The 25,845-nt window shown below is 48.3% G+C and overlaps 1 protein-coding gene across 6 annotated transcripts in view; it reads right to left on the bottom strand.

The window, feature by feature from the left end:
• Positions 1–24,645, bottom strand: part of dnm2a (dynamin 2a) — a 36,607-nt gene extending 11,962 nt beyond the window's left edge. For 2 of the 6 annotated variants that reach the window (XM_055664280.1, XM_055664283.1), the window contains exons 1-14: positions 24,393–24,645; positions 17,887–17,960; positions 16,246–16,395; positions 14,640–14,843; positions 13,797–13,895; positions 11,284–11,444; positions 10,667–10,809; positions 8,894–9,029; positions 8,701–8,768; positions 6,610–6,748; positions 2,694–2,780; positions 2,466–2,536; positions 1,544–1,595; positions 187–198 (exon numbers count right to left, since the gene is read on the bottom strand). In XM_055664280.1, the coding sequence (XP_055520255.1) occupies positions 187–198; positions 1,544–1,595; positions 2,466–2,536; positions 2,694–2,780; positions 6,610–6,748; positions 8,701–8,768; positions 8,894–9,029; positions 10,667–10,809; positions 11,284–11,444; positions 13,797–13,895; positions 14,640–14,843; positions 16,246–16,395; positions 17,887–17,960; positions 24,393–24,550 (1,554 nt within the window). In that variant the 5' untranslated portion in view covers positions 24,551–24,645. Of the gene's footprint in view, positions 1–186; positions 199–1,543; positions 1,596–2,465; positions 2,537–2,693; positions 2,781–4,139; positions 4,279–6,609; positions 6,749–8,700; positions 8,769–8,893; positions 9,030–10,666; positions 10,810–11,283; positions 11,445–13,796; positions 13,896–14,639; positions 14,844–16,245; positions 16,396–17,886; positions 17,961–24,392 lie in introns of all 6 variants that reach the window. The other 4 variants (XM_055664281.1, XM_055664282.1, XM_055664284.1 and 1 more) reach the window with 3 other exon arrangements.
• Positions 24,646–25,845: the final 1,200 nt, after the last annotated feature.

Here is a 25,845-nt window from a genome sequence, read left to right as displayed (position 1 = left end):
GAACGAATTTGAGAGCTTGGATTATTGGATGATCTGATGTCAAGAGCAGCAAAAGAAACCCAAACCTAGAAGGCAATCAGCTGATGATGGTCAGTGGGACAGCACGGAATCTAAACGTCCTCTCACCACGAGACAGGCTGGATTAACATCTAAGCTACAGCAACACACAACACAAACGGTACTCACCAAGATCTCACCCTTTAGCAGTGTTACAGTTTAAAAGAGTTGGAATATCAGAGGAAAGTGCGTGAGTTGGGAGGGGGCAAGAGTGAAAAGGGGGGCAAAGAGAGAAGTGAAGAGTTGCAGCAGCAGTCAGTAAGGAGAGAAAACAAAAGGACATGCTGTTATTATACCATCCAGGCCCCAAACATGTGAAATATCCCAGCCATGATAACCAGTGGTCACACCAGGCACATTCTCCCAACAACCTCTGCAATAGCATGGCGACTGACAGGGTGGGGGATGGGGGGAAGCAAGTGATGCAATAGTCTGGGAGGAAAGGTGTGGGCAAGGGGAGAAGTGGCTGGGAAGGGAGGGGGTGCACAGTTTGAGAAGGGAGGGGGTGCGCGAGGCAAAGGTATGCTCAGAGGCAGAGGAGACAGAGGTGGGCGATTGTCGGGAAGTGCGAGGCTGAGCTCTACAGTTCCAGGACATGGGCAGTGTTGTTTAACAAGGAGTGGGCATAGTTGGGGGTCAAGAGTATAATGCAAGAGTGACGAGGGAAGAGAGAGGGCAATATTTTCACGGGGTCCAAGGATCAAGGGCCTGCTGTGAGTGTGCAGGGCTGGAGGAGGTGGTGATGCGACACCATCAATCTGGCAGTGGATTGGGGAGGAGGTGGAGAGGGCGATAACCTGCCCTCGTTTCCACATCCACAGGTGCTCCAGCGAGGCTGACAGGAAGTGTTGCTTCCCCATGGCTTTTCCAAGCAGCGCCTCACACTCTCAAACTGGAGCAGGCCCGGAGAGCCCGGGGCAGGAGGGGAAACGGGAGATATGTGCGAGTGGCAGTGGCCTGCTGTACCCAATCTCACACGTCCCACAGTAACTGAATGCAGCCACCTATAAAGCTCAGTTTAAATGATTCACACACGTTCCTCCACGGTGGTGTTGGGACCTCATGGCGGCGGCGAAGCCTCGCAGGTCAACCCACGGCTGGCGGTCGATGAGAGCGCGGGTGATTGATTGATGAGGGGGGGGGGGGTGAGGTGATTGCCATGGGGGGGGGGGGGGGGGGGGGGGAGAGAGCAATGGAGACGCAGCATTGGGGGGGGGGGGGGGGGGGGAAAACAAAGGAGGAGCCGGTGTACTTTGTAATGCACTGTAGGTGGCCTCTATTTGCACACCTTGGGTACACAAGCAAAGAATTTCACTGTGCCTTGTCACATGTGACAATAAAGCATTCCAGTCCACCAGTGAAGCACAGGCATTCAATCCAGATGTTACGCATTTACTCACTCATCAGAGCATTCCCAAATCAGCTATAACATGCAATGGTCCTGGTGACCTGTGTGTGGCCTGACGCTAGGACTCCTTAATCTTACCTGATTGGGAACGGCCCGTTTCTTTGTTAACTGACTGCTCCTTTGTTGTGCACTGGAGAAAGAAACAAACCAAATCTGTAAACACATTCTACACAAATTCACTCCACACTGTTATTTAGACATCTGGGCTTCTCACCCTGGGGGGGGGGGGGGGGAAGGAAAAAAGGAGGAGGAGGAGGCCGAGGGCTGAGGGAGAACTGAGAAGGAGACAGCAAGGGCTATCAGAAATTGGTGAATTCAATGTTTGTGCCACTAGGGTGCAGACTTCAGCCATGATCATTAAACAGCAGACAAGGCGAGTAGGATGGAACTCCAGATGCTGGTCTACACCAAAGATAGACACAGAATGCTGGAGCGACTCAGCGGGACAAGCAGCAGGAGAGCAGGAATGGGTGGCGATTCAAATCGAGACTTTTCTTCAGACTGAGAGTCAGTGGAGAGGGAAACAAGAGATATGAAAACTAGAGATCAAAGGGGCCACAGTTCAAGGAAAATTTAAAATGGATCATTGTTAACTCGGGGAAGGTGACAACGAGGCATGCAATGTAAAATTTAATCAGGAAGACAGCCGGACTGGTTGTAGAACTAGGATGGGGGAAGGATAGAGAGAGGGAAAGCAAGGGTTACTTGAAGTTATATGAAGTTCAGTCTGAAGGGTCTCGACCCAAAACATCGCCTATTCCTTTACTCCGTAAATGCTGCCGCATCCGCTGAGTTTCTCCAGCTTTTTTTATCTACCTTTGAAGTTCATACTGCTGAGTTGTCAGCTGCCCAAGTGAAATCTGAGGTGCAGTTCCTCCAATTTGCCCTGGGCCTAACCCTGACAATGGAGGCCCAGGATAGAAAGGTCAGTATGGGAATGGGAGGGGACGTTGAAGCGTTTAGCAGCCGTAGTGGCCTACTGCATTCTTTGGGCACTTACTTGGCAAATCCGATAAAGTCCTCATGGTTTGTGTTGATGTAGGACAGTTCGATGTCAATCAACAGAAGTATCTGGGAAAGAACAGGGCTATTACTTTGTGTTCATACTCACAATCAACAAAATCTAAATCAGTTAGCAGCTCTTAACTGTTTGCAGTAATAACACAGGCAATGTGTTCAAGTCATGCCTCCCCAATCCACAGCCCCGACCACAGAAACACTCACTCACCTGCTCCTTGGTTTTCCCATCCCGGTCTCGGACATGAGTGGTTACAATTCTTTCCGTCTCTTCTCGCAACCTGGGAAAGGAGTTGAGCTGCAAGGAGAGGAGAGCAGACAGCACTGCAGTTTGCCGGGGTCTAACTCAAACCAACAGTCACAAACAGTGCACCACAAACAGATCAGTTATAGTGAGCAGAAGGAATCTGGTCTGGGCTGGTGCAGATCAGATCCAGTGTGAAACACAGCAAGCTCATGGCCAGCACACATCAGCTAACAAGAATTAGCAGGTCCAGGAGAAAGCTTTGATTGAAATACACGCCACCTTATAAATCAATCTGGGACAATTGAGAGCAAATTTTACATTTAAAATGTCTGCTATAGGTGATCGTGCAGCTTTATTCAAAGCTTCATCGTAAGCCAAGGAATCAAACAACAGCCAAGACAAGACAGGGTGATGCAGAGAGATGAATGAGTACCAAGGACAGTATGTGTGGACTGACCAGGGACACCCTGCAGGGCAAAGACTATGGTGCAAAGGAGCAGTAGCAACCTTCACAATCTTTGTTAGCACTAAGGTATAAGTGTGGCCAAAATGGGAACAGCAGGTAAGAAATGGGAGTAGAAAGATGCAGCCACATTCATGGATGCGTTACTGGCAGCACCAAGTACTCCAGCCACTGAAGAGAATGAGGGTACTGTTTGATGCCCACTGTATCAGACTGGTCAATTGGAAAGGCCAATAATGGATATGAATCTACCTAGAATTAAAAATAACACAGTGGGATGGTTCGCTCTTCAGTGAGGGTTCCTCAATACCTGAACGAGCAGATTTGGTAATGCAGGACAATATAGACTGTAAACTTGGGGGACCCTCTATGGCTTTACTGTGCCAAACTGCTCCCAACCCAAACCCCGAGGTCCATCACATCTCCACTAACATCTCAAGATCAACGTTTGGGGAAAAGCAACATGGGGATAGTGGATATTTAAAAATAGGGGGTTTTACAAATCTCATAGTTGAGATAACTGTCTGTGGCAGAGAGAAGGACATGGAACTGCAAGCTCACTGTATCGAACCCTCATCTCACCAGGGACAAAGACAGCACAGACAAACTGGCCGATGGGCCTCGTCTCCTGCACATTCTAGGATATCTGACTGTGGCTCCAGACACATTCTGTGTTACTGTATACATTCTGTGTTGGTGCTCTCTGCTGCCTTTGGGGGGGAGTCAGCTGCTGTGTTATAGCTGCTCTGTTCCGGGGATGCAGGGACATGGGAGAGAACACCACCAGGCATTGCTCTAGCTGCCTGTTGGCCTCAGTAATCTCGTGACCTCCTGAACCACTGCAGGTGGTTGGAGGCTGAAGAAATGAAATGAATCCCCGAGGACATCCTCACTTAAACCACTGGGTAATTCACGAACAGTCCCACGTAAGTTTGTGATTTCTTTACCTTGTCACTACACTTCCTGATGACAGTAGCTAGTTCGGAGACCACCATATCAATGCACTTCAGGCACGGCTCCTTCAACTTGTGCACCTGCTTTTTCACTATGGCTTCGAACGCCATGTCTGGGGTGAACAGCCCTGTCCTACACATAGCAAGCACAGAGCAGAGAGAACAGGGGGCAGGGGCAACGTGGAAACAGCAAGACCAAGAGAGCCAGCAAGAGAGGCATAGAAGGGAGAAAGAAAACAAAATAGACAGAATGCAAGAGAGTTAGCATGTCCATCATCAAGATCAGCAAACTGAGCTGGCGGGGCGCAGTGATGAGCGTTATGGGGTTTGTGAGGAGTCACTGCCCAGGCTCAGGAACACAGATCAGTCCTGGAGTTAAACACCAGGCTTAATTCCCACAGTAAACATCTGTCTAGTGCTCGTATACCCGATGGAAGGTGCACAACCGCCACAAACTGTGCCCCTGGAGTGCAGGAGGCAAAACAATCAGGGAGAGGTATAGTCTTTATAACCTAACATCTAAGAGTGGCCACCTACTGCTGCCTTCTTCCCAAACATTGGAGCGATGAGAGAGAATGGGCCGTTGTGACAGTCTTGGTTATTCCACTGACATTATAGGTGATTGCATCAAACACTCTGGATAATGGAGCACTCCCAGTGATCCACAGCACTCACACAGCAGCCTACCTGCTCAGTTTGCCTCTCCCTGCTAAGTAATGCATGCACCATCATTTATGACAACCCACTGCACCCATTGTGTGTTCCTTCAGCTGTTTTGGAAGGGCAGCGGTGAGCTCTCTTTAGAAACAGTTCCAGGAATCATCGGCAGCTCAGCCCACACAACTACAAATGTTCTCCCAATGGCAATCCTCCCAAGAATGCAAAAAGACAAGACTGGGCCACATCCTTTCAATGGAGGAAGTAGAAGAGATGAGTTGCACAACTCTGCAGGGTTTGGTCACGCCCAGAAGCCACGATGCATCATTGCACTGGACACATTCCGCAGGAAGAGAACCTTCACCCAAAGCAGGAAGCAGTACCCACACTTAACGTGTAGTTCCCTAGCCTTTCACTCCGCACTCACACCGAGACACTGGGAACAAATTAATGAATCCAGACACATCATCAAAATAAAGAAACCTTTTCCTAAGCTGGGATACAGAGAATGAACTGGTTACAGCAGCCAGAGTAATTGCGTGCAGCAAATATAGCCAAGGCAACAGAAAATTAAACAGATGAGACACAAAAAGCTGGAGTAACTCAGCAGGTCAGACAATATCTCTGTAGAAAAATAATTGGTGATGCTTCAGGTCGAGGCCCTTCTTCAGTCGGAGTCTAAAGAAGGATCTCGACCCAAAATGTCACGCATTCATTCCTTCTCTACAGAGATGCTGTCTGTCCCGCTGTGTTACCCCAGCTTTTTCTGTCTATCTTTGGTTTAAACCAGCATCTGCAGTTCCTTCCCACACACCAGAACATGGCACGGGTTTGTTTTGAACAGGTTTAAACAGTAAATAACGAATCATAAAATGATCGCAGTTAGACATGGCTGAGGAGGGACACGTGCCTTTGAATCGCAGGAGAATGGGGGAGCGATGACAAAGGTGAACGGCCATCTGCTATCTCATCCATGTTGTCTCCCCAAATATAATGCTTGCCAATTGAATCCATTCACTTCAACATTATTTAAACAGTGTCTCAGTCTTCACCCATTCCTGCAGAGGGGAAGGATCCCATGGGGCATAGAACATGGTACAGCACAGGAACAGGCCCTTCGGTCCACACTGTTTGTGCCGTACATGACGCAAGGTTAAAAAGGAACCCTAGATCCCCAGGACAGATGAAGGAACACAGCAGCAAGTCTAATGCATTACTGTTTGTGCGACAATTCGGATACCTACACCAGGGCATAAATTACTTGGGAGGGGCAGAGCAGTAAATGTATCAAATCAGCGGCACCTCCACACACAGAAACACAGTGGCCATCACCAGTCAGGAAGTTTACCCCTCTCTCCCCCCCCCCCCCCATATTCTCCATCAACACTAAATCATACTTCAATTATTTTAGGTCTCCAGATACATAAAGCACAGGGTTCCAGGAAACTGATGAGAGCCATCTGCATTGCCCCAATCATTCATTTAAGGCAAGTAAAGCAGGCATGAAAATGCATAAGAGCAATGTACGTTGAGAGTGGCCACATCTCCCTGCACTTTAGTTGCTATCACACAGTAAGGCACCAGTATCATGCTGCAAGCATTGCTCTTTGATGTATGCAATCAGCAGGAGGTTGCTTCCACCCAAATAAAGTGCAGTAAAAAGTGTTTTTGCAGAGGTCGGGAGTCTCTGCAGCCACAGTCTGCGGCCCCTTGCTGCTCATGCACAGCCCTGTTCACGTTAGTTCATGCACACAACTACATAGGGCAAGGTGCTGGTGTACGTGGGAGCCACCAGGGCGGGAGATACCTTCAGCGTGCACTGTCTGACTGTGTTAACCAACTCTTGGATAACCATGTCCACACACTTCAAACACGGAGATTTCAGCTTCACCACCTGCTTTTTCACAATGGCTTCAAACGCCAAGTCCGGGGTGAAGAGCCCCGTTCTACAGCCGGAGAGGGGAAAAGGAGAGAAAACAGAACAAAAAAAAAAAGAATAATCAAAGACAATGCCGAACATTGGGAATCCAGCTCAGTGACAGAGCAGGATTGATGATGAGGCGACGTGGTCCCAAAGCCACACAGAGCAGTTTCCACCAGGGGTGGGAGCTCCTTGTCCCAGCACCTGTCTCTTCAGGAGACCGTCTAGCCAACAAGCTGTTTGTGGAAGGGTCTTGACCCGAAACATCAGCCATTCCTTCTCTCCAGAGATGCTGCTTGACCCGCTGAGTTACTCCAGCATCTTGTGTCTACCTTCGATTTAAACCAGCAACTGCAGTTCCTTCCTACACAAGCTGTTCTAAGATATAGGAGCACAGCAATCCTACAATATGCCACTGCAATGGGCCTCTGCACACAAGCAGACTCCCAGTTCTGTGCCACCAATGTACCCTAGCTGTAGCTCATCCAGTATTGGTCTACAGACCTAGCAACTACCTATGCTCATGCCCATTGGGGCAACATTCAATCCGACACAACTGTAGAGCCACTGCCTCACAGCGCCTGAGACCCGGGTACGATCCTGACCTCGAGTGCCGTCTGCGTGGAGTTTTTACGTTCTCCCTGTGACTACGTGGGTTTCCTCCGGGTGCTTTGGATAACTCCCACATCCCAAAGACGTGCGCGTTTGTAGATGAATTGGCCTCTGTAAATTGCCCCCTAGTGTGTCGGGAGTGGATGGGAAAGTGGGATAACACAGAACTGGTGTGGACTCAGTAGGCCGAAGGGTCTATTTCCATGGTGTGTCTCCAAACTAAAAACTTAAGTCCATGTTTCGGCAACCTTCATCATTGCTGATGACAGCCACTGACTTAAACCATGACGACTTTATCTTGCACTAAATGTTATTCCTTTTATCATGTAGCTGTACACTGTGGATGGCTGGATTGTAATCATGTATTGCCTTTCCACTGACTGGTTAGCACGCAACAAAAGCTATTCACTGCACCTTGACGCACGTGACAATAAACTAAACTCATCATCTTTGGCTTTTTCGTTGGCTTACTTGCTGAATGTTTCCAGTATTTTCTGATTTTATTCCAGAGTTCCAGTACCTACAACTTTGCTTTTTAAAGGTTCATTTCCCACCGCTTGTTGAGTTTATGGAAGATCTATCTGCCAAGTACAAGACCCACTTACATGGGTTCAGTGGAGTGGTGCACTATCACGTTTATTAATGAAGATTTGATCTGAAGGATTCAGTAGGGTTTGCCAATAACAAACACGTGACTCGTTTCACCACAGGCATTTCCTCCCCCACCCCGAATCTGATGCTTGAAAGGGCATGTTGGGTTTAAACAGCGACACTCGCACAATAGACGAGCAGCCAGGGCACAGTAGCGCTGACTGGGCAAAGAGCACATTATCCGGAATGCAATACTACTTACTGTGAAAATATAATCCATAACACAGCACCGTTTACTGAGCAAACAGTGCATGGTCAAGGACACAGTACCGTTCACTGTGCAAACATTACACAATCCAAGATACTGTGCACTCACACCATAAATACATTGTGATCCTATACTGCACATTGCCCAAACAGTACACATACCTAGATGTGGCACCACCCTCTGACTAAGGAGAATATGTTCCAAGATAATGCAATACTAACTGTGCATACAGTGTACAAAACAACCTACTGCATAGACACTACACAATCCAAAAACACTGCATCACTCACAACATATAATCCAAACCACAGTAGTCACTCACTGTGCAAACCATGTCCGATGAAGGACATTATGAATGAATGAATGACAACAGCGCAGTGTCTGGCTGGTTTGGGTTTCAGTATAGCGTCTAGTTCTTTCACTCTCTCTCCCAATGCCACAATGAAGCCCTTGGTTTCGTCAGAGCTCCTCTCTCGGTTGGAGGTCACGTGGCCAACTATACTTGCCTAACACCATGGATGTTTTTGATTGCATAGCTAATCTCTCTTCTCAGCTCCTTCTCATCGAACTCCATCTGCACAGAGAACACAGATTGCGTTTACAAGCGTTGAGCAACTTTAACGAGCGCGGCTTCACAGTCAGACCAATGTCGGCGGAGGATGCATGAAGGAATAATCACTCCCCAACGGCACCTCTTACCTTCACGAGCTCGAATGGGAACCGCTCATGGAAAATGCGATTAATCCTCGCACCACCAGACAGCTCGACTGTGTCCACCTGGTCCCCAGAGCCCTCAATTCTCTTCTCAAAATCTACCCCAAACTGTTGCACCATCCTGAAAGGAGAAAAGTAGCAGTGAGAGAGGCCCAGGTTCCCATTAGTGCCATTTTACATTTGGAAGTGCAGTCATTTATTTGCATAAACAAAGCAGTCATGTTGCAACAGCACAAACCTAGAACCAGCTCAAAAACCCGTTTCACCACCTTGGTACCGAGAGAGGAATGTTGGCCAAGACACACACTGGCTTTCCCATCGCTTAATCTTTACCTTCAACCCAAAAAAGGGAGAAGTGGCTTCAGTTCTAGATACAATTTAATTTAATTTGTTAGCTTAGTTTAGAGATACAGCGCGGAAACAGGCCCTTCAGCCCCCCGATTCCGCATAGACCAGCGATATCCGCACATTATCACGTAGGGACAATTTTACATTTATACCAAGCCAATTAACCTACAAACCTGTACATCTTTGGAGTGTGGAAGGAAACCAATCTCGGAGAAAGCCCACGCAGGTCACGGGGAGAACGTACAAACTCTGTACAGACAGCGACCGTAGTCAGGATCGAACCTGGGTCTCGGGCGCTGCAAGGCAGTAGCTCTACCGCTGCGCCACCGTGCTGCATTGATCAGTGCTTACAGGAGGGGATGAATAGCGGCATTAACCAGCACATTGAGAATTGTTTGATTTATAAAAGAACACTACATGGAAACAGTAGAAGTGATATGATGACAATCAACTGCAGTATAATGTGGATAAATGTGAGGTTATCCATTTTGGTGGCAAAAACGGGAAAGCAGACTATTATCTAAATGGTGGCCGATTGGGAAAGGGGGAGATGCAACGAGACCTGGGTGTCATGGTACACCAGTCATTGAAGGTAGGCATGCAGGTGCAGCAAGCAGTAAAGAAAGCGAATGGTATGTTAGCTTTCATTGCAAAAGGATTTGAGTATAGGAGCAGGGAGGTTCTACTGCAGTTGTACAGGGTCTTGGTGAGACCACACCTGGAGTATTGCGTACAGTTTTGGTCTCCAAATCTGAGGAAGGACATTATTGCCATAGAGGGAGTGCAGAGACGGTTCACCAGACTGATTCCTGGGATGTCAGGACTGTCTTATGAAGAAAGACTGGATAGACTTGGTTTATACTCTCTAGAATTTAGAAGATTGAGAGGGGATCTTATAGGAACTTACAAAATTCTTAAGGGGTTGGACAGGCTAGATGCAGGAAGATTGTTCCCGATGTTGGGGAAGTCCAGGACAAGGGGTCACAGCTTAAGGATAAGGGGGAAATCCTTTAAAACCTTAGATGAGAAGAACTTTTTTCACACAGAGAGTGGTGAATCTCTGGAACTCTCTGCCACAGAGGGCAGTTGAGGCCACAGTTCATTGGCTATATTTAAGAGGGAGTTAGATGTGGCCCTTGTGGCTAAGGGGATCAGGGGGTATGGAGAGAAGGCAGGTACGGGATACCGAGTTGGATGATCAGCCATGATCATATTGAATGGCGGTGCAGGCTCGAAGGGCCGAATGGCCTCTACTCCTGCACCTAATTTCTATGTTTCTATCAAAGTGAGATCTGCATCATTCTGCTCTGGGCTGAATGCATCCTAGGCAGAAGTCTCAACACTTGCAATGGGCTATGGCACATAAGCCTCGGGACCAACAGACCCACAGAGCCCAATGATCCCACTTACTGGAGGAGTGCTTTGGTTTTCCTTGTGGGATCATCTGGCCGGAAGTTTTTGTACTCTTCTACCTCCTTCTCCAGGGACAGCATCTGGCTCTGCAGCTTGTTCCGTAAGGCGGGCAAGGTTTCACGGATGTGGTTTGTCAGTTGCTGTGAGAGAGAGAGAGAGAGAGAGAGTATAAACAGACGGAATCAAACAGAAAACTACAGGTAGCAGGACCATTAGCCCCACTAGACAACCCAGTCCCATCTGAATCTCACATCTCAGCCAGACTCCCATCTCCTCTTTGCCCAGTAAACACTGAGATGAGGGCTTACCCAAGACTTATCCCCCACAATGTTGCTCCCCAATTCATTAAGCCACATCTTTCCTTTACGGTTCTGATTGTAGCCTTCAGCCCAAAACCACCCATTGCCATCTTGGCTTTCAGAAAAACCTGTTGCCTTTTGTTGCAATTCCAAGTCCAGACATCAATATCCGTCTGCAATTTGGCAATTCAAATAATTAGGCCACAAACTAAAATTATGAAGACAACACAATCTTATTTCAGAAATAATTGGCCATCAAGCGGCTACTACTCATATCAAAATGTGATGGGGAGAAATGTGCTGTGGGCTGGTCACCTGGTTCAATATCTTCTGCAAATGCGGAGTTCCCATGCGATCAGCCATATGCCTGTATGAGGGGTGTGATAGGAAAAACTTCCTCTCAGCTGCAAGGGCTGCACGAATATCTTTCTTCCCATCAATGTCTTTCTGGCTTCTGTTTACCACACCAATGTAACCTGTAGATAATGGAACCAGGAATATAGTTAGGAGACAGAAACAGATGTATTGTGTCACTTTGGATAAAACACCTTCATCCACCAGAGTTGCTGCCTTCCAGCGCCAGAGACCCAGGTTTGAATCGGTTTATGATTGCTTGTCTGTACAGTTTGTACGTTCTCCCCGTGACTTGCACGGGTTTTCTCCGGGTGCTCCGGTTTCCTCCCACACTCCAAAGACACACAGGTTTGTAGGTTAATTGGCTTGGTATAAATGCAAGTTGTCCCTAGTGTGTGTAGGATACTATTAGTGTGCTGGGATCGCTGGTCGGCGCGGACTTGGTGGGCTGAAGGGCCTATTTCCGCGCTGTATCTCTAAACCTTTCAGTCTTTGATTTTAGTAATCATTGTTTGCCAGCTCTTGGTCCTGAGGCTTGAAACACTTCCTATTTCTACCAACCCTATGTCACCAACAAATGTTTCCCAGGAAACTATACAAGAGGCCAGGGTTTGCAAACCAAAGGGAGAAGTGAATGGACAAATTATTTCAAGTGTGCCTCATTTCAAAGCACAAGTCCCAAACATTGGAGAACTCCTGCTGTTATTGTACTGTGCATGTTTTGATGCAGGGCTCTTCATATAGCATATGGGAAGCATCAACGTTCTGTTGTCCTCCAGCAGAAATTAGAGGGAAATCAAGGTTGGATGGCGAGTTTCAGGTAACTTAACAGTTCAAAACAAGAATAAATAGTTGACTTATATTTTTGTGTTATCTGGTGATATCCTAAGCCGTTTATTAAACGTTACTTTAAAAAAAACGAGATTTGATTTGAATATTTTCAGCATTTTCAACTAAGAAAATGTTTTGGCAGTCTACAAGCCTGGGGAATATGACTTTACGAGCTGTCAAATTTTTTTCCAGGGGTGGAAGTTGCTTTTTCGATGGGAATGCCTGTACACAGATTCACTGAACAAGAAGAGTCTACCTAGAGATGCCCACATGTCCAGGCGCTGGGCAAATTTGCAATCTCAACATACCGTATGTGCTAAAGAATCAACTGCCTCCCAACTGATTCATCGTATATTTTGTCTCTTTGCTTTGTATTGATGGAGAAACACCCCATTTGTTGGTAGGTGCAGTGAAGGAGCAGCAAGGGAGGATGGCCTGTTGCCCTCTGGCTGGCACCAAACTGACCTACCTTAGGGGCAAATATTATGCACCATTTTGAAGTGGGATAGGACAAGACCTCCCGATGAAGTCATTATTCTCCCGCGGAGAACTAGGAAAGGGCGGACTCTGTAAAGAGCTGCCAGCACACGCAGTCATTTTTGAATCTCTGAATTCCCAAGGCGGCCCCATTTGTGGGGTTTATCCAGCTCCTTTTACAGCAGGCAAGGAATTCAGTGGCAGAGTGATCTTTTGTACAGTGCAATTTGAGAACAAATTAGAAGTATTTGATATTCATAATTTGGGACGACACAGTTGCTGCCCCACAGCGCCAGAGACCCGAGTTTAATCCGGACTATGGATGCCGTCTGCAAGGAATTCCTACATTCTCCCTGTCACCGTGTGGGTTTTCTCCGGGTGCTCCAGTTTCTACCCACATTCTGAACAGATATGGTCTGCGGGTTAATTGGCTTCTGTAAATTGTCCTAGTGTGTAGGATGGAACTAGTGCATGGTCTGTGGGCCGAAGGGCCTGTTTCTACACTGTGTCGCTCAAGACTAAAGATAAGAAGCTTTGGCGTTGGGTGATGGGACAGACCGGATGAAGGAGTCAGCCCATATCAATATCTTTGTTATTGCACATTATGTTCCCAAGTGTCAAATACCTGCGGAGTGACACTCAAGACAAAATAACCCTCAGGAATGTTTGACCTGGTATCTCTTTTCTCTCCCTTTAAGGATGCAAATAGTTTTGGCATGACAGGGGGGCGGGGGGTTTCATTTGCAAGTAGAGAAACTTTACTCAGAGAATGCCAATTCACTATCTCACACAGAGTGACTGACAATAGACAATGGGTGCAGGAATAGGCCATTCGGTCCTTCGAGCCAGCACCGCCATTCAATGTGAACATGGCTGATCATCCCCAATCAGTACCCCGTTCCTGCCTTCTCCCCATATCCCCTGACTCCGCTATCTTTAAGAGCCCTATCTAGCTCTCTCTTGAAAGCATCCAGAGAACCGGCCTCCACCGCCAACTGAGGGATAAGCATTTATAGGACAGTTAGACAGACGACAGAGAAAGGAAAAGATCAGCTCACAATGACAAGATAGGATAAAGAGAGGTGGGTTAGTGCAAGAATCAACACAGCGTGGAGTGTAAACACAGGGCAGTTGCTTCAATCGGCCAGGGCTGGGGCTCGACTCACCCCTCCGGAGAGGCAGCAGTCGGTTTTCTAGGATGTCCTTTGCGTCTGTCCCCTCATCCATCAGATCCAGCTTGGTGATCACACCGATGATCCTCAAACCTGTGACAGAGAGAGAACGTTAGACTGTGCATTATCTGGGCAGTTTGCAACAAGAGTTCAGTCTCCTCCGATTAAAAATGCAAACCTAGAAGCTGTGGTGTAATAATGCGCCTCTAAGTTTTAATCTGAGCACTACTCTCACTTCTCCAATCACTAACCACAGACAGAGTTGAATTTGAAGGCAACGATACTGGGAACATTATGGTCACACAGACATCGTGAGTCAGCACAACCCAGAGATACGCGAGTCTCAAAATGTTGGTCAATGGATAGACACAAGATGCTGGAGTAACTCGGTGGGACAGGCAGCATCTGTGGAGAGAAGGAATGGGTGACGTTTCCTTCTGCTCTGCTCCCCCTGGTCTCCAGCTCTATGTCTCCTCCTCTCTCTAACGCAGCCATGGGCCAGGTAGACAAGTTCCTGGATATTCAAAGGTAGACAAAAGTGCTGGAGAAACTCAGCGGGTGCAGCAGCATCTATGGAGCAAAGGAAATAGGCAACTTTTCAGGCCGAAACCCTTCTTCATACTGATGTGTTCCTGGATACACTCATCACATGGATCCATACATTAAGGCAACCCTCTTCTCTCACAAGTAAGGATTTCTCATAGCATGAGGTGCACATCCTAACATGATGCACTAGTTTGCCTGGGTTATTATTTCATGTTTTTTCCAGCAATGACTACCATCCGTCCATCTCCTTTACCTCCACTGTAGGTGGCCAGGTGAAGAGCAGGCTCTTACCTTGAGGATCCACGTCCTTTGCAATCTTCAGCGCATCGGAATTGGCAAGGTCAGAGTTGGCTGGCGTGACGGCCAAGATGAGGCAGTTCTCCTTGCTGATGAACTGCATGATCATTTCCTTGATCTGATTCTCGATATCGGCCGGCTGGTCACCTACTGGCACCTTGGTGATACCCGGTAAATCGATCAACGTCAAGTTCAAAACTAGCAACACAAGAGGGCAAGTGGAAGTGTTACGACCACCATTTACTCAACAAGCCACCCACTAGAAGCCCACACTATTACAGACCCAGCCACCCCCATTTGGAGCCCCATACCTACTCAATACACGCACCTGCCTTGATAACGGCCAATGCACCTCACCTGACACCAAACAATCACCACCTACCCACCCACCCATCATCCCCATTCTGGAGATTATGGCCTTTGCACAAATCAGTCACCCACAGTTGTCTCTGACATAGTAATCAGAGGGTTAAACAACCAATGCAATCCAGAATTGAAAATTATTTTAGTTAGAAGCAACGCTTAGAGGTTGCCACATATAAAGATGATTAATGGTCAAGGAGGTTTGCTGAGAATGCTAAGAAAACATCAGCAAGAACATATAATTGAATGTGCGAATGGACACAAAATGCCAGGGTAACTCAGCAGGACAGGCAGCATCTCTTGAGAAAAGGAATAGGTGACGTTTCGGGCCGAGGCCCTTCTTCAGACTGAGAGTCAGAGGAGAGGGAAACTAGAAGGCATGAAAAGAAACATAGAAAGTTTATGAATGGTGTTTCTTTAACATAGTTGTGTTTTAGGCACAACACTGGGAATCTCTGTGCCACTGTACTTGGATGGGTGGTGTTGGTCTGGTCTCCAGCATGGATGTTGAAGAAGGAATTGCAGATGCTGGAAAATCGAAGGTGGACAAAAATGCTGGAGAAACTCAGCGGGAGAGGCAGCATCTACGGAGCAAAGGTAATAGGCAACGTTTCGGGCCAAAACCCTTCTTCAGACTGATACAGGGTGGAGGGGGGGGCGGGAAGAAGAAAGGAAGAGGAGCCAGAGGGCTGAGGGAGAGCTGAGAAGGGGAGGAGACAGCAAGGGCTACCAGAAATTGGAGAAGTCAATGTTTATGCCGCTAGGGTGCAGACTGCCCTAGCGGAATATGAGGTGCTGCTCCTCCAGTTTCTGGTGGTGCTCACTCTGGCAATGTAGGAGGCCCAGGACAGAAAGGTCGGATTCGGAATGGGAGGGGGAATGCGTGGATGTGATGCCTAATTGAAGTCACTAGGACTTTAGACTGCAACTCGGGCACCACAGCCAATTCCTGTGGTCACTTAATCTGCAGGGTAACAATTACTTCTCTTTTACTTGCCGAGTCATCAACTACATAATACATAAAAACTATTAGTTTCTCAACACTGCTTCCATTCAAAGTCTTTAATACCCGTTGTCATTTATCTGGTTTATGCCTGAAACAGATGGCAGTGCTACTCCACGGAAGCAGAAACTTGTAGTCAATGCTCTCCCCACAGACAGCTCAGAAGTCAGGAATAGTTCACAACAGTTTCTAAAGGGCCTGTACTGTAGCAAACAGCTTGAAGACCCCACTCACCATTTGGCGAATACACCCTCAAGTTAATGGGAACTGCCGAGATCCCTTTATTGCTCCCGGTGATCCTGTCCGTCTCAATTTCGATTTCTTGTCGAACCTCATCGAAGTCTGTAAACTTCTTCCCCTTCAAGTGCAGGAACTCAGCATGTTCTGTGATGAAAGTGAACCGTCATTCAACTGCAGAAACAGAGCCAGTGTACTCATACACGAGACAAGCTTCAACAAAGATGCCAGTGCATAGGGGGCCAAAGGTCAATGTTGAGCTGGAGGGAGCCATGTTGGGCACATACTGCTGCTTCACAACAGCACAATGAACAGTGTGAGCTTCAGCTCTCCGTTAATGAACAGTCACATAGAGCGTTGTCCCAACATCATTCCTTTGATGACAGAATATTGTTTAAATGGAGAGAGACTACAGAAGGCTGGAGTACAGGGGACCTCAGTGTCCTCAAAGTTATCATGTAAAATGTCAAGTAATTAGGAAACCACACGGAATGTTGGCCCTCGGTGCAAGTGTAGGGCAATCCTGCTCCATTGTACAGGGTGGCATTAACCAGGGAGTACCTTGTATCGGACTGGCTTCAAGGCCACAAATGGGCCCCGACCTCGGGTGTTTCACAGAGGAAGAGGACTTAACTTTCTGGTGCCTTTCCCCACAGTGGACATTTTTGATTCTGCTGTGGGGGGACGTTTGTGTTGAACTCTATAATGTGTTGTGTCCATTTCCTTTATTTTTTTTAACCTTTTTTCTATGGATTGTATGGAAACGTATTATCTATTTTATGTAAAGCACTTTGGTGTCAATGCGAGTTGACTTAAACGTGCTATATAAATAAAACTTACTTACTTGTATTGTTTTGTTTAGAGAGACAGCATGGAAACAGGCCCTTCGGCCCAAGCCGACCATTGATCAACGCTTTCTGTACTATCCCACTTTCTCATCCACTCCCTCCACACTAAGGGCAATTTACCGAGGCCAATTAACCTCCAAACCCGCAAGTCTTTGCGTCGTGAGATAAAGCTGGCGCGTGGTCACAGGGAGAACGCGCAAACTCCACATGGACAGCATCCAAGGTCAGGATCGAACGCAGGTGTCTGGGACTGAGAGGCAGCAGCTCCATCAGCTGCCCTTCGTAATTAAAGAGAGCTATGCTTGCTCTGGGGGGCAGTTCAGACCGGGTTGTCCAGGTGGTCCAGGGAGGAAGGAGTTCTCCTAGGAATATACAAGTAGGCGAGGACGATGGAGGCTAGAAGAATGCACGGGGATGTTGTTGAAGCATATAAATCCATTGGGGAGTGGGGGTAGTCACTGAAATGTCCTCTCCTGGGATAACCAAGTAGGGGGCATGGTTTCAATTAACAGAACGTCTGTTTTAGGTGGAGTTTGCAAGGGAGCAGAAACAACATCACAACTATTTAAAATTCTCCAGCCACGGGATGTGCAGGGTACATCACTGAATATAATCCAAGCCAGGGTGGATGGATTTTGGACTGTTAAGGGTTGTGGGGATCAGGCAAGGAAGTAGGGATCAGCCCAGCCCCGGCCTCAGTGATCAGCTGATCGGGCTGCAGGGGCCACAGGACCAACCACTGCTCCCACTCCTTCAGCCCTGAAACTCATACACAGAATCACACACCTACCTGTTTTTGCATTGATCAGCTGCAGAATGAGTGGTCGGCGGGTGACAATCCCTGAGCCACGAGGAAGGAAATCCCTGAGAGCAGAAGAGAACAGTCAGCCTTTCCTCCCATCGATAGTGATCACATTGTCATTCAAAGCAACCAGTCACACATCGAGATCAGAGAGACGGGAAAACTCTCTGCAGAGTTCATAATAGCGCAAACGTGATATTTTTCTGTGTTGTTCATTGTTCATGCACGCACACATGCAGTCTCCAATGCAGAAGTACAGTATTTACACCACAGGCTGTCCAGGAGGTGAGGCAACAGACCAGGCTGCCATTTATTGTCACATCGCCCAAAACTCACAAGCCTCCTCTCATTGAGCCTGAAGACTCACAATAGTTACACTGACTCCACAGGTAATCTATAACTACTATGTTTGCAAACCTGGAGAAAAGGAATAGGTGACGTTTTGGGTTGAGACCCTTCTTCAGACCAGAAGAAGGGTCTCAACCCAAAACGTTACCCATTCCTTCTCTCCAGAGATGCTGCCTGACCCACTGAGTTACTCCAGCTTTTTGTGTCATCTTCGGTTTCAACCAGCATCTGCCGTTCCTTCCTACACACGTTTGCAAACCTGTTGCGCAGCTGCAAGTAAGAATTTCATTGTTCAGTTTCTGTACATAGGTCAATAAAACACTGACTCATTCCACTTGTGGCTCTTGCTGCGTACAAGACTCGAACAGAACATATCGCTGTAGATAGACACAAGAAGCTGGAGTAACTCAGTGGGACAGGCAGCATCACTGGAGAGAAGGAATGGGTGACGTTTCGGGTCGATACCTTTCTTCAGACTGGTTAGGGATAAGGGAAACGAGAGATATAGACGATGATGTGGAGAGAGAAAGAAAAATTAATAAAAGACATACAAAAAAAGTTACAATGAAAAAAGAAACAGGCCATTGTTAGTTTTTTTTAAAGTGTGAAAAAGAGAAGCTAGAGTGACTTGGGTGGCCCATACCCTGCTTCTTATTCAAAATTACACCGCAGCCTGCATGCATGCAAATGCTCAAGGTAGCTGCGTGCATGCACACACACACATGCAGTCGACAATGCGGAAATACAGTATTTACACCACAGGCTGCCAGGAGGTGAGGCAACAGACGGCCGCCATGGATTGCCACATCTCACAAAACCCACAAGCCTCCTCTCATTGAGCCTGAAGACTCACAATAGTTACACAGGCTCCACAGGTAACATGACAATTAGGTAACCCATACAACCCCTCGTCCCACGAGTAAACGCCTCACGAGTTTCTTCCCAGCTGTTATCAAGCAATTGAATCATCCTACCACAACCAGAGAACAGTGCTGAACTACTATCTACCTCTTTGATGTTCCAAGTCCTTGACTGGCTTTACCTTGTACTAAACATCATTCCCTTATCATGTTTAAGAAGGAACTGCAGATGCTGGAAAATCGAAAGTACACAAAAATGCTGGAGAAGCCATTCCTTCGCTCCATAGATACTGCTGCACCCGCTGAGTTTCTCCAGCATTTTTATGTACATTCCCTTATCATGTATCTGTACACTTTAAATGGATTGATTGTAATCTTGTATTGTCTTTCTGCTGACTGGTTAGCAGGCAACAAAAGCTTTTCACTGTACCTCGGTACACGTGACAATAAACTAAACTGAACTGAAACAGCATGTCTGCCCTGCTCGTTCTCACACTGCCACCCACCCCATTGCACAGAAACATCTCACAGGAGCTACTGCGCCACACCTGCTGTTACCAAATCTACTCCCTTAGGCTACGAGTTGGAGTCAACATTCACAAGGCAGGCTGCTCTGGTGAACAAACAATCCGTGCCACACTCCAATTGCTGCTGCAACACTTCCACGGAGTTTGGGTCAGCACTCGTGCTCCTGTACAAGCGGCAAGCGGCAAGCCTCCACAGTCATTCTTTCCCCTCAACTTCAACATTGTTGTTAGCAAGGAACTCGCTGAAGTTTTGATGTGTAGGAAGGAACGGCAGATGCTGGTTTAAACCGAAGATAGACACAAAAAGCTGGAGTAACTCAGCGGGACAGGCAGCATCTCTGGAGAGGAGGAGCGGGTGATGTTTCGGGTCGTGCCCCCTCTTCAGATTTTTGTGTCTATCTTCGCTGAAGTTGGGTGCAGCCAACACCAAGACTGTGTGGGAGAGGACCACGGTCGAGGGTCCTTCCACGGCGAACACTGGGCAGCACAGTGGCGCAGCGGCAGAGACCCGCACATGATCCTGACTGGGCACTGTCGGTACCGAGTATCATGATTTGGGTTTAATAGCAGCAAAGCATGGGAATGGGTTACAGCATTAGAGATCCAACAACATGAGCCACCACCAAGTCCCCATGCAGTTAGTAAATTTCTAAATTCTGCTTTTATCTCATATGTTCAATTTATGTTCTCACCAAGCAGTGGAAGTGGCTTTCCTGTTCCCCTTTACAAAACTATTCCTCATTTCAGCCTCATCTTGTATTGTAAATTAGCTTTTCATCATCCAAGCCTCCAATACCTGGGGTGATTTTATTGAATATCTTCTACCTCCTCACCAAAGGACATAAACACTTCCCAAAAAACTTGCTCTGCTAATCCTTTTAAAGTTTCAACGTTTAGTAAATACTTCATTAGCCCAGATAAAAATTACATCAGTCATCTGTTACCTGCTCCCCCATTGTATTTGATACACTTGCTACTCTTGTCTCCTCTGCAAAACTGCAAATTCCTCCTTAGAGACAGTTAACATGGAATGATTCCTGTTGTGGCTACGGTTAGTAGATATCAGATTTAGTTTAGAGATAATAGATCCTACGGCCCACCGAGTCCGCATCGACCAGCGATCCCCGCACACACACTTAGGACAATTTACATTTATATTAAGCCAGTTAACCTATGAACCGGTACGTCTTTGGAGTGTGGGAGGAAACTAAAGATCTCAAAGAAAATCTACGTGGTCACGGGGAGAAGGCACAAACTCCGTACAGACAGCACCCGTAGTCAGGATCGAACCCGGGTCTCTGGCGCTGCAAGGCAACTCCCCGCTGCACCACCATGCCGGCTCGACTTGCACAGATCAAACTGGGCAGAACTCTGACAAGACGCATATGCATTTACACTCACAAACCCTGCTTTGTGACAATATGACACGATCAGATGGTTCTGCAGCCACATGTGAAGATAGGACACCTTTTCTTAAAGGAAGAATATTGACCTACAAAGTGATATTTTCATTAGGAGCACAAAACAAAGGGGAAGGCCCAGGTAGCTGACAAGAAACCCAAGCTTCAAGCACACCATGATAAGAATGTGAAACCTGCCCCATAATGACTGCCCAAGGCAAATGGAGTATTATGGTGATTCAGGCTATGAACAAGGAAGTAAAGACAGGAAGAATTATGGTGAAGCAGCTATTGTTCTATTGCCTCACAGCTCCAGGGGCCCAGGTTCAATCAGACGTCTGGTGCTGCTTATGTGGAGTATTTGTAGGAAGGAACTGCAGATACTGGTTTGAACCTCAGATAGACACAACAAGCTGGAGTAGCTCAGTGGGACAGGCAGCCTCTGGAGAAAATAATTGGGTGACATTTCGGGTCGAGCCCCTTCTTCAGACACAAATCATCACCAATCCTTTTTCTCCAGAGATGCTGCCTGTCCCGCTGAGTCCATCCAACTTTTAGGGTCTATCTTATGTGGAGTATGCACGTCCTCTGTGAGTAGGTGGGATTTTGCCAGGTGCTTCGATTTCCACCCACGACCCAAAGACAAGCTGGTTAGTTAATTTGCTGCTGTATGTCACTATGTAGTGTAGGTGGGCAAGAGAAAATAGGTTGCAAAACTACAGGGGAATGAGATTGTTGAATTGGAAGCTGCAATGGGCTTGTTGGGTTGAGTGGCCTAGGTCTGTGTCATAATATATATTTAAGTAAGTATGTGCTTAGGGTGAGATAAAGGAGGGTGAAAGAATGCTCACCACGAACATAAAGCCACAACATTTGTTCTGCATCAAATATAGGATAATAAGCAACATCTATTTTTTTTAAATAGGGTGGACCATTCCTATTACCACATCAGAGCAATTACAGAGTGAGACAGGGGGAGTGGGGAGGGGAGGGGGATGGTTTCAAGAGAGCAAACAGACCAGCATCCTCTTCCATCCGAGCCAAAATTGAGGCCCAAACAACACTCAGTCAGTTCACATGCTCAACACCAGACTCCCAAAACAAACTCTGTCATGAAACGAGCTTTGTCATGAAAGAAAATGACCAGACAGACAGAAGAAAATGATTAGAGGTTGCTCTAAAAACTTCATAGAAGAAGTGCAAGAGCCCCACAGGCACTGGTCCTCAATCGCTCTAGAGGTGGAGCATGTCGGGATTGTACTGAAAGCCTCATGTCTCCTCTATCAGGAGCACACAGAGCCCTGATTAGGAACAAAAGGAACACGCTGCCTCACAGCTATCCACCCAGTCACCCTATCAGCCACGTCCTGCCCAATCTGTAGAGGCTACCACTCCAGCTACAAGAACTGACCCTGATTATTCCACATCGTTCCTTGCCTCCAGCCCCTCACCATTCCTCTACCCCTTACTTTCAATCTGAAGAAGGGTCCCAAGCCAAAACATCACCCATCCTTTTTCTCCAGAGGTGCTGCCTGACCCGCCGAGTTACTCCAGCACTTTGTGTCTATCTTTGCTATAAATCAGCTTTGTTTGTATAACCCACAAAATCTGGACACTCTCTATTCTGATAGGTTATCCACAAAGATAATAATTCCTGGATAAAGGTGGCATGAAGTGGGTGGAGAGGCTAGAATTGGGTAAACCCTAACACAAGAAAGAGAAGAATTTCCACCATGGTCCAATTTTCCTGTCCTACCCCCATAATTCAATGACTAACCCTTCACAACACTGCTGCAGTACTGAATGCCACAGGTGTACCTCCTTTGTGAAGAAATATCTCCTACTTTCAATCACAAACAGCCAACAGATTATGAGATAAGCACATGCTTGGAATGAAAAGGCTGGAGAACAAGGAGGCAGGGATTGGGGAGAGGGTGTGTGGGTGCGCACGAAAGGAATGGGGTTAGTGGGGTTGAGTGAGTGTGTTGGGGGGGCTGCAGGCAGGATCTGTAAGTGTGTGTGTGTTCATTTGCCTGGGGTGATTGTGGGGTGCAGGTGGTGGGGAAGGGTCGGTGTGGGATGGGAGGGTGTGGGACAAGTGTTCAATTGCTATTGGTAGGGTGTGGCAGCGTGTGGAGTGTTCATTTGGCAAAGGTGTGGGATGCAAGGGGAAAGGTGCAGCAGGTGTTCAGGGGAGGGGAGGGGTGCAGGTGGAATGGGTGGTGTAATGTTTGAGACCACGTAAGGTGGTAATGTGTGGGTGTGAGGGGGGTAATGGTGTGAGTGGGGGGTGCAGTGGGAGAGTACAGGGGGAGTTAATAAGTGGGTGGGGTGCTAGTGCAGGGAGGGGGTGAGTGAGTGAGTGGGGGTGCAGTGGGAGTTGGGCAGGGGGTGAGGGGTGGGTACAGGGGGAGTTAATGGAGTGGGTGGGGTGCTAGTACAGGGAGTGGGGGGTGCAGTGAGAGTGAGTGGGTTGGTGCAGGGGGTGGGGAGCAGGGGGAGTTAATGGGGTGGGTGGGGTGCTAGTGCAGGGGGAGTGGGTGACAATGGAGTAGGGAGGGGGGAGTAGTGGGAGGGGCTGCGTAGTGGGAAGGGGCTGCAGGGGGAGTGAATGGGGTGGGGGAGCAGGGGGAGTTAATGGAGGGGTGGGGTGCTAGTGCAGGGAGTGGGTGGGGGGTGGGGGGTGCAGGGGGTGAGAGTGAGTGTGGGGTGCAGTGAGAGTGGAGTGAGTGGGGGGTGCAGTGGGAGTTTGAGCAGGGGGTGAGGGGTGGGGAGCAGGGGGAGTTAATGGAGTGGGTGGGGTGCTAGTGCAGGGAGTGGGTGCAGGGAGTATGGGGGGCAGTGGGAGTTTGAGCGGGGGGTGAGGGGGGGGGAGCAGGGGGGGTGAGTGGAGGGGGTGGGGTGCTAGTGCAGGGGGAGTGGGTGACAATGGGGAGGCAGGGGGGGGAGAGTTGGAGGAGGGAGGGGGTGTAATGGAGGGTGGGGGGGGGGAGTAAGGGAGTGGGGGTGCAGGGGGAGTTAATGGAGTGGGGGGAGTAAGGGAGTAGTGCGGGGGTTAGGATGTCGGGGTGACAATGGAGTACTGCGGCTCCAGACCTCCGGGGGAGTAAGGGAGTGGGTGCGGCGGGGCCCCGGGCCTGTTAGGATGCTCGGGCCTGGGGCCTCGGAAGTTTAAGTTAATTCCGGGCGGCCTTCCCCCCACCCAACCCCCTGCGGCCCCCCCCCCCAACCCCCAGACCTCCCGGGCCTCGGCCTCTCCCCGCCTCTCCCCCACCCCAACCCCCTCGGCCTCTCCCCCCACCCCACTCTCCCCCCCCACGGCCTCGGCCTCTCCCCCCACCCCAACCCCCGGCCTCGGCCTTCTCCAGTTCTCCAGCACCGAGCTCTTGCCGGCGCTCTGGCCGCCCACTACGGCGATCTGCGGCAGGTCGAGGTTGCAGCTCTGGCCGATGGAGCTGAAGGCATCCTGTAGCTTGTTGACGAGCGGGATCAGGTCCTCCATGCCCCGGTTCCCCATGGCGCCGATGTGCGGGTCCCGATCCCGGCCGCGGGCCCCGGACTCACTCACTCACTCACTCCCAGCGCCTGCGGCCTGCGCTTCCGCTCCCGCCCAGACCCTCCCATTGGCCAGCGCCGCCGTCACTCACCCCGGACATCCAATGACACCTACGGTCTGAGAAAGGGGGCGGGATTCAGCCGGTGCAACTCTGATTGGGCAAGACCACCGTCAATCGCGAGGGACAACCAATCAAACCGCATCTCTGGAAACGGGGCGGGCAATATTGGCGTCTTTATTGTGCAGCTCAACTCTGATTGGGCCGGACCGCCATCAATCACCTAGTACAGCCAATCACCCATCGGTTCCGGCAGAGAGGGCGGGTTTTAGGCTACGTCACACGCGCATCTCTAACCTGATTGGGTTAGGCCACAGTCAATGTCGTACGAGCTCAGCCCCAATTGGTCTATTCCTATGGCGGGTTTTGCATAACACCCGCCCACCACCGTCTCCATTGGTTGGTACAGACGCCAATTAGTCGGACGCCGGCGGTGATTGGCCTACGCGTCTTGGTCCCGCCCACTCCCCCACGGCCATGACATCATATCCCCGGGGCTCCGGCTCCCATTGGCCGCTGATGATGTCACCCGGGCCCGGGGTGTTTACCGTTGTCATGGAGACGCAGAGGGCTGGAGTCACCCAGTGGGTCACAGGTCACAGGCAGCATCTCTGGAGAGAAGAGTCAAGAGAGTTTATTGTCATGTACCCCTGATAGGACAATGGACATTCTTGCTTTGCTTCAGCACAACAGAACATAGTAGGCATGAATACAGAACAGATCAGTGGGTCCATATACCATTATATGGCCTTTGTAGACCAGTGAGGTGTTGAATTGTTTATTAACTTTATTTGCTTGGTTTTGCTGCGTTGTTCGTACTTGTGTTTTATGTTTTTTTTAATTTATTGTTTGGATTTTTGTATGTAATTTATGCGCCTCGTGTTAGTTGTATGTTCTGTTGTTCTGCCTGTTTTATGATGTCTTGCTTGTTTTCTTTTTTCTGTACAGCACTTTGGTCAGCTTTGGTTGTTTTTAAGGTGCTTAACAAATAAAGTTATTATTATTATTATTATTATATAAATATATACACACGTTTATTTATTTATTTATTTATTAGTTATTTATTTCGGACAGAACAAAAGAATAAAAAGCAAATGTGAAACAGCATACAAAAAACAAAACACAAATATTTATAAAGTGTCATAAACAATATCTAAAAATAAATGAAATCATATGTGTCCGAAAAGGAGCAGGAAGA

The sequence above is a fragment of the Leucoraja erinacea genome, chromosome 39 (genome assembly GCF_028641065.1).
Source record: "Leucoraja erinacea ecotype New England chromosome 39, Leri_hhj_1, whole genome shotgun sequence".
In the NCBI taxonomy this organism is placed as follows: Eukaryota; Metazoa; Chordata; class Chondrichthyes; order Rajiformes; family Rajidae; genus Leucoraja; species Leucoraja erinaceus.
This window is presented reverse-complemented; position numbering and strand designations above follow the sequence as displayed.